We start from the raw sequence: 12,944 nt of genomic DNA on the forward strand, positions 1-12,944 counted from the left end.
TAAGACTTTTTAAAATTTTGAATAATTTAAAATGTTTAGTTGAACTAAAATTAGTTGATTTAAACAACATTTTGATCAACAAAGTCATAAACCTTTTTGTGTTTTTGTAAATGGTAAATGGTAAATGACCTGTATTTGTATAGCGCTTTACTTAGTCCCTATGGACCCCAAAGCGCTCTACACTACATTCAGTCATCCACCCATTCACACACACACAACCTAAAAGGGCTCTTGACAGCCCCCTCATTCTCTATCTGTACTTGGGATTGTTGTATAAGTCTTCAGAGTTACCATAAAGCTTCCCAGATATAACATTCATACACTGTGTGAATGTACCCGTTGTTTATATACAAGAAATAACTGTAATTCACAATGAACCAGAGCCTTACTATCTATTTAATAAACATCACTGACCTGCTGCTGTAGCAGTTGTTATACAGCGCATTTATATTACTTTTGTAATTTTCTTACTTTCGTAATCTTAAAATCGCACCTACTCCTCCCTCCCCGCTGAAGATGAATATGTCCCCATATATCCACAACACGCCTGTGCCAGTCACCCACTGTCACTGGTACATGTGATGTCATAAATCCAGCTCTCACTGACATGCCTTAAAGTTGCATATCTCACAGAAACTTTCCACTTTGCATGGAGGAAAAAGAAAGCCACCTTCTACTGTCACACTAATAACTCACACATTTCTATGTGGTGAAGGTCAAACGCCTAGGACGGATGACTAAAGAAGTTTGAGTAAAGATGGATTGTGCTGTCAAAAATTCATCTGATGTTCATCAGACCTGTAAAAATGATTGACTTTATGTAAATTTGGCTCAAATTGAACCTAAATGGGCTCTTGACAGCCCCCTCATTCTCTATCTGTACTTGGGATTGTTGTATAAGTCTTCAGAGTTACCATAAAGCTTCCCAGATATAACTCCACCGCTATAGACTCATTCCAGCCTGAGAAGCTGTCATCACCAGCGTTAAAGGGCATACGTCAGACTGGCTCAAATGCCACCTATTTCATTTTGAGCAGAGTCACTGGCACCGCAACGATACGATCCGAAGGACCTGCTGACTCGCGTTGCTGACCTTAGAAAAACTCCTCTTTCAACTTATTTATTAACACACCCTCACACACGCAAACATGATACACACATGCGTTCATTCACCAGCCGCACCAGCGCCAGATGCACGCTTACAGAAATACACACGTACACTTGGCAAATTCTTGGCCTGGGCTTGGGGAGGAGCTGAAAGCCAAGGGGGGTCACTCACGCAAGTTGCTACTGTGATTACCTCACGTCTGTAATGGGTTAGCCGGGAAACTCAACCTGTGTATATTTAGACAAAGGCAAGCTTCAACGGATCAGGTGCAATTAATCACGAGGCTAATATATATATCGACGCCTTTTCAAGAAATATAGTTAGTGCTCATCTTAATATGTGAGCAGTGCTGAAATGTTATAGTAATATATGATTATTAGAAGGTGTTCATTTTAAGACGTGGCTATCTGTTATTCGCTCAGCTTCTACATGATTTGCATCGTGCTATTTTGAAAATCAATATAGTTCATATTTGCTCTCAGAGTTATTAAAATATGATGATAAAAAATGCTCTCAACAAAACCAGAAAGAAAGTTTTTAATGTATGAGGTGCTCGGTGAACTCACCTGGTCTTGTTGCCAAGGGATTCTCTGACAATCATAGGTCAGGCCATTAATAATGATGGGAGGTTCCTTACTGTCAGCGTTCATGCACCCTGCTGGCTGAATGGCATGTGTCTCATTGCATGCACATGCATATCCATCCACAGGTTTAAATGGATACTTTGTGTGTGTGTGTGTGCGTACAATTTCACACGCACAGTACAATTTCATACTCTTAGCAACTAATCAAATGGGATCAGATGAATACCCCGAAGGACGTTGCTGCCCATCCTCGCTGAACTATCAACTGTGGATTCTTTGAGCCTTTTCTTTTTGCTCTGACAGATACGCGAGCGCCATGTGTCACTTCCTTAACTTGTTTGTTATTGTTTGTTTCCCAGGATACAGCCAAGGCCTGACACCTTGGCTTGACCCAGACAGTCATTTGGAGAATGCTATATGCTAACACATTAGCAGGTGGAACAATGTCCTAAAACTGACATGCGAGTCTGAGATCCAACCTTTTGTTCAGCAGGTGAACAATTGAGCTCTATTGACAACTTTGGTTTGTTAACATTGCAGTAAAAAAAAGAAGCACGCCCTTTGGTGTGAAATATACTTATAATGGAATATAATTATCTGTAAAATACTGTCTGTGTATGCATAATAAGGCAAAGCATCCCGTTTGAATTTAATAACCCTGATTAGCACCCCGGTGCTATTGTTGTGCTTGTGTGTCTGCAGTATATGACATAACTGACACAGCTTTATGAAAGTGGAAAAATCGAGCTATAATTAGATCACTCTGCTGCTGCAGTGCACATATAAGTTCACCGTGTAGGCCGCACATTGTCTGTATGTTTCATTATTATCTAATCTTCACTAGTTGTAGCGGCAGATTCAAACTGTTAGAAAGAGAAAAATAATACATTTTATCCTGTTTGATTGGATTTGCAGTCTGACAAGGGCCTAACGAGGTCTGAAGAATTGCAACTGAGTTGCTCGACACCTCTGAATATCAGTAACCATGAGGCTATAGGTCAGTTGTCTTCTGGGGCTCCACTTGCTCCAACTTATATAATTGAGCCCTTTAAATAAAAGAAGCCATGAATGTTATTTTGGCTGCAGCTTCCAGAAGGCTCCATCTTTTCTGGCTGCTCAAGTATCAGTCAAGCCAGCAGTTTCCACTGGCCCCTGGTTAAACGAGGCCCAGAACGTCAAAGCATTCAGGTTATTTCATCTAATTCATTTCAAGACACTTCTAATGAGTAGCTGCAGAAGAAAACCCCTCATGGTGCTCAACTAAGCTATATCTGTTTGTTACATTCATCTGTACATCTGGTATCTAAAATACCAGGCTGTGGCCCAAAGTAGAAACAGCCTGGGTTGTGGAGGTTCCCCTTGGAACAAGAATAACCCAATGATTTCATGAATGAAGGACCTGCAGAGTGAGAGACTGCGTTTCTGAATAGACTCTGAATCTGAAAACAAAAAGAAAAGGTATCAGCCCCCACTCTGAACAAAACAAGACAGGGCACTATAAAGTGTGGAATATCACGCAAAACATAAAATTCAAATTGAAAGTACGTGTTCTAAGGCTACATGTTTACTTGGAAAATCACTGCACTGCCACAGTGCAGTGACTGGTATGAGAGGGACAGCAGCAGCAAGTGTCATCTGGTGTTCCAACTTGGGGAGGGCTTTGGAGATTTAAATGGTGTGAATATGATAGCCTTCTCTTGGTATAGCATACGCAAGTGGAGATCTGTGTGCACCACTGAAAGTTGACAGTTCAGAGGCACTAACCTGACAAAAGGGCGGCGTAAATCAACAACAACCAAATCATTTTGCATATCACCAAGTAAAAATAGTTTTAGATTAAAAAAAAAAAAAGAAAGAAAGAAAAGGAGGGACTTGGCCTGAATCTCGGGCGGCTGCATGAGAAAGAGAGACAGGAGGGAGTGCAAGCAAAAGGGCAAGAGGAAGCCTCCAAGGAGGTGAGTGACGGGTTTACCCTCGGCGGGGTGAAAAAGATGACTGTGGTGGAGAACCACGAAGAGACTGTAGCCGTTACTCCTTTGTTACAAGATGCTGCAGACGTGGAATCAGCAGACCAGGAGTGCAGCGAGAGGGTGGTCATAAACATCTCAGGTCTGCGTTTTGAGACGCAATTAAAAACACTCTCTCGCTTTCCGACCACGGTTTTGGGAGATCCGCGTAAAAGGATGCGCTTTTTTGATCCGCTGAGAAATGAATACTTCTTTGACAGGAACAGACCGAGCTTCGATGCTATCCTCTATTATTACCAGTCCGGAGGAAGGCTTCGGAGGCCCGTCAGTGTACCTGTGGATATTTTCCTGGAAGAAATAAAGTTTTATGAACTCGAGGAAGAGACCATAGAGCTTTTCAAAGAGGACGAGGGCTTGGCTCGGGAGGAGGACCGACCGATGCCTTCCAACGAGTTTCAGCACCAGTTGTGGCTTCTGTTTGAGTATCCAGAGAGTTCCGGACCCGCAAGGATGATTGCCATCGTGTCTGTTATGGTTATTTTAATATCCATTGTTATATTCTGCTTAGAGACTTTGCCCGAGTTCAGAGAGGTCCCCGCAGTGCATGACAACCAGGTCAATGCAAGTGCGCAAGGGAAAGCGCCTAGTCCGTTCACAGATCCATTTTTCATGGTGGAGACACTTTGCATTGTGTGGTTCTCTTTTGAATTCACCATGAGGTTTCTGTCGTGTCCCAGTAAAGCGGCTTTCTTCAAAAACATGATGAACCTAATCGATGTTATAGCCATTGCTCCGTATTTCATCACCCTGGGCCTTGATCTCGCAGAGCATCAGGGCAGCAGTCAGCAGGCGGCCTCGCTAGCCATACTGAGGGTCATCCGTCTGGTCCGTGTTTTCAGGATTTTTAAACTCTCCAGACACTCAAAGGGCCTGCAGATTCTCGGGCAAACGCTTCATGCGAGCCTCAGGGAGCTGGGGCTGCTTATATTTTTCCTCCTAATTGGAGTTATTTTATTCTCAAGTTCGGTTTATTTTGCTGAAGTAGATGACTCCGAGTCTGGATTTACAAGTATACCTGATGCGTTTTGGTGGGCCGTGGTGACAATGACCACAGTCGGTTATGGAGATATGTATCCCTCCACTATCGGAGGTAAATTCGTCGGATCCTTGTGCGCCATCGCCGGAGTGCTGACTATAGCGCTACCTGTTCCTGTGATCGTGTCCAATTTCAATTATTTTTACCACAGAGAGAACAAACAGGAAGAAAACCTCCAATACGTACACGTGACCTGTGGACATCAGCCGCAGCCCTCGTTCGGTGAAAGTGATTCGATCAAAAGTAACCAGTCGTTCTCCAAAACCGAGTCCTACCAAGAAAGCGACGACTTAGAAGCTCTGACACATCTACACGTGACTCCAGTGGAGACATACACAGTGAAACTGACAGATGTATAAAGAAGACCTCAAAAAATCTGGTGAGTTTTGTTTCAGTGGACACAGGTTTCTGTGGGCGTTTTGAGCCTTTTGTCTGTAACTCACCTCAGAATAAAGCTTGACTTGATTTCACTAAAACGAATGAAGAAAACAGTAATTCCTCCCGCTTATGTAACACACAGGTATTTAAAAAAAAATCAAAAACAAAAACATTACGCTCATTGTTGTGGCTTTCACACCATCAGTGAACAGTTTATGATAACAGACTCGAAGAGGAAATTCCAGTAAACAAGCAAAAATAAAACTGGGGAGATTTTCCTGACTTTGGTTTGACTGCAGATTTTTTTAAACCCTCTGTAGATGACAATAGTGATGTGGCCTTACTTTGTTTACGCACAAAGGCATTGGAAAACAAAGCGCACATTATCCTTTTTTGTTAATGAAAAATATTGTTTTTTAAATAAAACCAGAGAAAATAATTCAGTAATAAACAGAACCACTAAAAAAACAATCGTCGTGTAAACCAGAGCGGGGATTTATGCTGGCCATGTGCGTGTCTGTATTTGGCTGCTCTGTGGCGAGATGGCTGCAGTCACGAGAGCACTTGGCGCTCAGATGTTGATTTGTGGTGAACAGTTTTTCGTGCCCACTCTTAATCACTTTTATCCTGCTTTTTGTAAACCTTGCTGCTTCACCTTAGCCCCCATGTCAAGATCTAATGACCTCTTGGATGGTACATTTGTGTGTTAACAGGGACTCCAGCCCTGTGTGTGTCACGTTTTAATTTGATGAAATTTTCTTCTTGCATTATAAAATCTCAAAAAAATGTGAAATTCAAAGTTAACAATATGAAAGACGAGAGAAATCGTCATTGTCTTTATTTTTCTTTGGGACATGTGCTTCTGTGGAACTCTGGTCTGTAAGAACAAGTGAGCTCTGTGCGCCGCTGTGTGGATGATAAAAATCCATGCAGTCAGCACTCCTGCTCAGGCTCCTCAGTGCGCAAAATTAACGCTTTAGCTTAAGTGTCTTTGCACTGTTGCAGTTGGCCTTTACTGATTTAGCCATAAGCCCCCGAGATCCTGCTATTTGACTCTGTATGTATCCGGATACTTGTGGCGGTTAAGTAAGGTCAGCACATGCTCGACTGCTTTCCCTCACCTCCTAAATGTTAACGGGGTGGGTTTTGTTTTGTGCTTACTTGCAGGAGGCAGAAGATTAAGTGGAGCTTGTTGTTCCCACAGAGTCACAACAAGACACACGCGTGGCGCTCTCTTCTCCTCCAAAACACTGGATCGGTTTCTCACGGACTATTCTCGCACAGCCAGTATTATAACCTACAGAGACATTACAGTGGAAACGCATGGAAAAGGTTCAGTCTTGTGTAATGGACATACGTTTTTGTGTTAGAAAAAAACATTCTTTTGTGTACGCTTTAAAAATGACCATGCATTCTTTGTATAGAAGAACTGTGTATATATTGCTCTCTTGCCGCTTATAATGCAACGTTGTAAAAAAAAGTACCTTTATTTTATCTTAGGCCAGAGCATTACAATGCAACGTCTGCATGACCTGAATTCATTGTGGATTAAAAATGTAATAAAATATTTATTTTTCTAATGTAAACACGAACGTGAACTTAACTTAATCCTTTTGATAAATGATTCATGAAGAAGAAAATACCACTTGTCATTTTTCATTGTTTCACCGAGGAGAGCAGAAAAGAAAAACACCAAACCCTTTGTTAAAAAAAGAAAATTAAATAATAAAATCTATGCTCACTAATTAGTTTAATACGTTTTTATCACTTTTGGTGCTGAATCGTGGAAAATGGGCGCAGAAGCAGACATCGGATTGTCTTGCCACGAAACCAATTAACCTAATAAAATGTCATAGTGATAAATGAAGGGGTTTGTCTTTAAGCACATTTTAAGAAATTAGACAGAAATCCGATCACCCGACTTTTGTGTTTATTCTGTGTTTTTGAAAGTTAGAAGATGCTTGCTTTAAGTAAGAGGAGCCCATCTGCTCACACCGTCAGGTATCTGCATACAGCTCAGCAATTAACTAATGGAGCAGATTATTTACTTGCTTCGTTGTCAGTGCGTCTATTTTATTTTTATTCATTTTTGTTTCGAAGGAAGTTTTCAGACGTCGATCAATCATCTGCGCTGTCCGCGGTGCTGAAAGTCATCAGCGGAGCATTATGGAAAATTCCCCACCTTTTTTGGTACACCTGCATGCCTTCAGGGGCCAAAATCTAACAGCGACTTCACCACTGAGGAACCTTTTAAACTCCGTATGATAAAGAATCGGATGTGAGAGCTGCACAGCCTGGAGAGGAAGCAGTACTTTGTAGCTTTAAGGGCTTCAAACCGATTGCTGATGAGTAAAATGTAGCACGCTCTTCATTAGTGCAATGTTCAAACTTACTACACCGAATCTGGTATGCACTGGCTCAGATACAGACTTGCGCATCGAAGTCCTTGACGCGACCAACTAACGATTTAATCCTTAAATCATTAAGAGACGGAAAGGAAAGCGGATGCTTTAATCGCCAAACAACTGATTAGATTCTCATTTTCTAAGATATAGATGATCTCAGATGTGACGTGGAGTGGGTTCCGGGGATCTGTGTATTTTCTTTGCGGTGTGATTGCACCAGCGCTGGCACACGAGCGTTCTTGTTTTTGTGGTGTATGGAGAACTTCTGGCGGCGTGCTTTGGTAGAGCCGGTCTGCATTGCGTCGAAACCTTCCAACTCCTCCTCCTCCTTCTGCTGCCCTCCCTCTCCCCTCTCCTCCCCATCCTCTTTTCTCCCTCGCCTCCCCTGCACTTGCATGTAAAACGCACAGCAAAACATGCTTGACACTGTTGAGCAAACATTTGGACATCGCTGCCACACTTGACTCTCTCTCAGCTCACCAATGTTATTTATTTATTCATAAAAAAAACAGAAACATTTCGCTCTCGATGCCGCCTTGAAGCCCACTCTACCCGTCATCTTGTCTAGTGGCAAAAAAAAAAAAAAAAAACCAAAACAGATTTCTGCTGATGCAGTGATGTCTGGAAATGTCAAGGGCTCGCTTATTGCCCCTTAATGTATCTCCCCCCCGAACTGCAGTGCAAGATTTTCTCCTGCGGTATACAGCGAGCTGCTCACAGCACCGTGCCGCCAACGCCGCAGCTTTGCGATCCTCTCTCCCTTTTTTTTTATTTCGCTCATTTTCCATCTCAGGCTCCCCTCACTACCCCATTTCAAGAATTCTTTTCTTTAAAAACCTGATTTTGTATCGTGCTTTACTGACACAGTTTGGATGGAGATGGGCACAGTGAGGTTCTAGGATTTTTCTTCTTCTTCCTCTCCTTCTTCTTCTTCTTCTTTTTGCTGGTACAATGTGAAGTTGCCACATGACACCCACTGGCGCGCTGCTGTTGGGTGATTTTACTCGAGGATAAGACGCATTCAAGACGTTTTCAAGATCAAACCACGGTAAGCCTCGAAACTTATGTAACACTTTCTGGTTAGATTATTTTTATTCATAGGTAGATTTTTTGGTGGTGGTGGTGGTGGGGGTGCTGAAGTGTTTTCACTCTACTGCTTTTGCACATTTCCCCCGCACTTGGGCTGCAGGGTGCTTACATGTACAAATAGTAATAACAGCTAATGTTATGCGTCATAATTCAGGCTGTTGTGAGTGGCGTAGGACAAATCACTGTTGTTCTTCTGTAAGAAAGAGATCCTGCGTTTCTTTGTCAGCGTTTTACGGAAATATTTTGCAACTACATGAAAATGCCAGTGGATTTTGTTTTTAATAGGAATTTTAAGCCAGGGTAGAAAATAACTGCCGCATCATATCACCACTAGAAAGTCACTATTAAGTTGTAGAGGGAGCTTTAAAGTGGTCATATTTGACACATTTTACAGAAATTCTCCACCACATGTGTTTCCTTACACGTTAAATGTTGGATAACTGCACTCAATGCACACTGAGAGACATAAATAAATAAATAAATAAACTGCAGAAAATGCTGATACAGCAAATATCTTGGGCTGTTTGATCCCATTATTTCCTCCCTTCCTCTCTCTCTCTTTCTATCTCTGCCTTTCTTCCTCTCTCCTGGTGACAGAGGCAGCAGCAACAATAGCTGCAGATGCACCGGAGAGGAGCAATGGTCAAGCCAGCAAGAACCACAGTGGAGCCGCACTGAGGCAAAGCAGCCAGCCCCCCCCCTAGTATCTGGGGACGTCTCCAACAGTTTCAGGGGTGCGGGGAGCTGAGGAGTGGAAAATTTCCTCCCAATCCTGAATGCCTGCTCAGCCAGACTAACCAACACCCCAGCAAAATTCCTCCCCCTCTTTTAATCACCTCCTCGTCCCAAAATGACCGTAGTAGCGGGCGATAATATGGACGAGACCTCAGCTGTCCCTGGCCACCCTCAGGACACCTACCCCCCTGACCACACTGACCACGAGTGCTGCGAGAGGGTGGTTATCAACATAGCCGGTCTTCGTTTTGAGACGCAGCTGAAAACGCTCTCCCAGTTTCCGGAGACGTTGTTGGGCAACCCGAAAAAGAGGATGCGGTACTTTGATCCTCTGAGAAATGAGTACTTCTTCGACAGAAACCGTCCCAGCTTCGATGCCATCCTTTATTACTATCAGTCTGGGGGGAGGCTGAGAAGACCGGTGAATGTCCCCTTGGATATGTTCTCAGAAGAAATCAAATTTTACGAGCTGGGAGTAGAGGCGATGGAGAAGTTTCGTGAGGATGAGGGCTTCATCAGGGAGGAAGAGCGTCCTTTACCCGAGAAGGAGTTCCAGCGTCAGATTTGGCTCCTCTTCGAGCACCCAGAAAGCTCGGGCCCTGCCAGGGGAATTGCCATAGTGTCCGTGATGGTGATCCTGATTTCAATAGTTATATTTTGTTTAGAGACTTTACCACAACTGAAAGAGGATCCAGCAGGCCGAATAGAGAGAGTGGGGAACATTACAATTTATTATAAGCCCGACATCCTTACTGACCCCTTCTTCATCATCGAGACTCTCTGTATAATCTGGTTCTCCTTTGAGTTGATAGTACGCTTCCTAGCATGCCCGAGCAAACCGGCCTTCTTCAAGAACATGATGAACACGATTGACATAGTGGCCATCATCCCTTACTTCATTACACTTGGCACTGAGCTGGCTGAAGACCCAGAAAACGAGGGGGTGGGAGAGCAGGCAACATCTCTGGCCATACTCAGGGTGATCCGTCTGGTCAGGGTGTTTAGGATCTTCAAGCTGTCACGACACTCTAAAGGACTCCAGATTTTGGGACAGACCCTCAAGGCCAGCATGCGAGAGCTAGGACTGCTGATCTTCTTTCTGTTCATTGGAGTCATCTTGTTCTCCAGTGCTGTCTACTTTGCTGAGGCAGAGGAGCAAGATTCGCACTTTGGCAGCATCCCGGATGCATTTTGGTGGGCTGTTGTGTCCATGACAACTGTGGGCTATGGGGACATGGTCCCGGTCACTATAGGAGGCAAGATTGTTGGATCTCTGTGCGCCATCGCTGGAGTGTTGACAATTGCTCTCCCAGTGCCTGTCATCGTGTCCAACTTCAACTACTTCTACCACAGGGAAACTGAGGGAGAAGAGCAAGCCCAGCTGCTCAACGTCAGCACTCCCAACATCCCGTCTGAAACCAACTCCAGCCGCCGTAGTTCGTCTACCGTCAGCAAATCAGAGTACATGGAGATTGATGGAGACATAAACAATAGCATCGATAACTTTAGGGAGGCAAACCTCAGAACTGGCAATTGCACTATAGCCAACCAGAACTGTGTAAACAAAAGCAAGCTGCTTACTGATGTTTAGACACTAGCTAGGAATTTTAGTCTCTCTACAAGACTGTTATAGATGGAGTAGACTGTAAGTTAGGAATGCTTCATTTACCTCCCCAAAGCACTCTATGGCATTAGGCCTGCAATTATGCTCAGCTATACCGAAAGGAAGCAGAAAAAAAACAAAACAAAGCTGTTAGAGTACATGACAGGTAGAAAGAATTATTATTCTGATACTACAAATATATAGTCACATCAGAGAGAAGACATTGATCATTACACACACACCAGGCTCCCTCGAGGACCCAGAGCACACGCCGTCTTCTCAGACCACAGTGTGATAATTAAAATCTTATATGCATGGAGTACAGATAACATTTCAGCAAGTTGCACAACCCACCAGAAATGACTGCAGACATGCAAGCATCTGCGGCCAAATGGTAAGCGCCAAAAAAAGTTAGGAGACCTCCCCCCGCCACCCCCACCCACACACACCCTCCCTCCATTCCCCGTTCTCTCCGCAAAGGATCTTCTACTCGGCAAAGCACCTTATAGGAGGAAGACTGATCTCTCTTGTTTGGATATAAACAGACGGCGATCTACTTGCTTCACAGACATCTGCAATGCTGCTGTTTCATTTTTGTTTAGTTTCGTTTTTTTCCTCAGCAGTTGCTGTAATTGTGTCATCACCAAGTGATTCAATGCCATGCCCTTTAGACGCGACACAGCACAATGAGAACGTGAGCTTCACATGAGCATGATTAGAGACTTTCCATTTTGATATTGGCATGCACAAGACATATCTCACAACACCGGAAAGGATGTTCTTTTGGATAGCTGCCTCCATTCCCTCCTACAACCCCCCACCCTGCCCCTCTTCCATTCTGTTTTCACACCGAGTGCACTGGATGAGTTTTTGGTTCGAAAATGCAAATCATTTAGAAGTATAGAAATTGAATGTTAAATCTTAAGGGAACAGTACATAAATGAGATCATAGCATGAAAAAAAAGTAACCTGCATTATGGTCTGTCAACTAAGGTACTTTTGTATCCTGGTATATTTAATGCATGACGTGAGTATACAGCTTGTTGCTAAATCTTGGCACTTTGTGGTGCCCTATTGTCAGGAAAACTAAGGAAATCAAATTCTGGATGTCTCTGAATTGTGGTCAAATATATCCGAACCTACCTTCAGGATGCAGAGTTTATCATTTAAGAGTAGGCAAAGAAACTGAATAAATATTATCAAAAAAGCATATAATCCTAATAAGCACCGATTACTGTATTAGTCAGTAGTGCACTGCATGGACCTTCTTTTTTGACAACAGAACAGATTAAACTCATGCTTCTGTCTCCATCTCCAATTTAGGTCATGCTGGTTTTGAATCCACCGAGAAGGATATTTATCAGAAATATATTCTGACTTTAGTTGCTAGTGCCTTTCCCCCTTTCATCAACAGGACCAGTGAAAGTGCCTCTGTGTTCAGCGGTGTTTGTGTGGTTGAGCAGAGCTGGTCCACCTTCTGTCTTAGTGTTGAAACCGTGTTTGCTATGATGCTATGATGCCAGGTGAGCAGGTGATTTGGGTCAATATGATAGGAAAAAAAAAACAGATCCATGCTGTCATGCACAAACCCGTTTTTATGCTGTCATGCACTTATTTATACCCTTGAGCAGCAATGTATTGTACTCTGCATGTTTACCACTCCACTTCAAAAGGGAATATCCATTGTTTTGTTTTTCATGCTTTTCTTTGTGCACCATGCATCCTTTCAAGGTCTCTACCTCAGTGAGGTCATTGCAAACACACTGCAGAGCTGCAAGCTTCAACGCAGGGTTTCCTATACCATAATGCAAAATGGAACCTTAAGTGTAAACTGCAGTCATGCAATATTGAATGTGAGAGTCCCAAAGCATAGCCTTTACACAAGCACTTAGGGTAAATAGTGTACCACAATCCTGCTCCTTTTTTTCACTCAAAGCTACGCACAATCAGAACGCGTTTGTAGTTTGTAGAGATTGCCT

General features: G+C 43.2%; 2 protein-coding genes across 2 annotated transcripts; both read left to right on the forward strand.

Moving 5' to 3' along the window:
* Positions 1-3,415: 3,415 nt before the first annotated feature.
* On the forward strand, positions 3,416-6,800 carry LOC146628131 (shaker-related potassium channel tsha2-like). The gene is made up of 2 exons (XM_085359366.1): positions 3,416-5,134; positions 6,301-6,800. Exon 1 carries the CDS (start codon positions 3,684-3,686, stop codon positions 5,112-5,114), a length of 1,431 nt encoding a protein of 476 aa, XP_085215492.1. The 5' UTR covers positions 3,416-3,683; the 3' UTR covers positions 5,115-5,134; positions 6,301-6,800.
* A 2,412-nt stretch (positions 6,801-9,212) lies between these two features.
* On the forward strand, positions 9,213-11,509 carry LOC146628132 (potassium voltage-gated channel subfamily A member 1-like). Its single transcript, XM_085359365.1, has one exon. The coding sequence runs from the start codon at positions 9,478-9,480 to the stop codon at positions 10,951-10,953; it is 1,476 nt and encodes a 491-aa protein (XP_085215491.1). The 5' UTR covers positions 9,213-9,477; the 3' UTR covers positions 10,954-11,509.
* Positions 11,510-12,944: the final 1,435 nt, after the last annotated feature.

Source organism: Diplotaxodon limnothrissa, linkage group LG7 (genome assembly GCF_057381915.1).
Source record: "Diplotaxodon limnothrissa isolate DT_005_m linkage group LG7, D_limnothrissa_male_GT1.1, whole genome shotgun sequence".
Taxonomy (NCBI): domain Eukaryota; kingdom Metazoa; phylum Chordata; class Actinopteri; order Cichliformes; family Cichlidae; genus Diplotaxodon; species Diplotaxodon limnothrissa.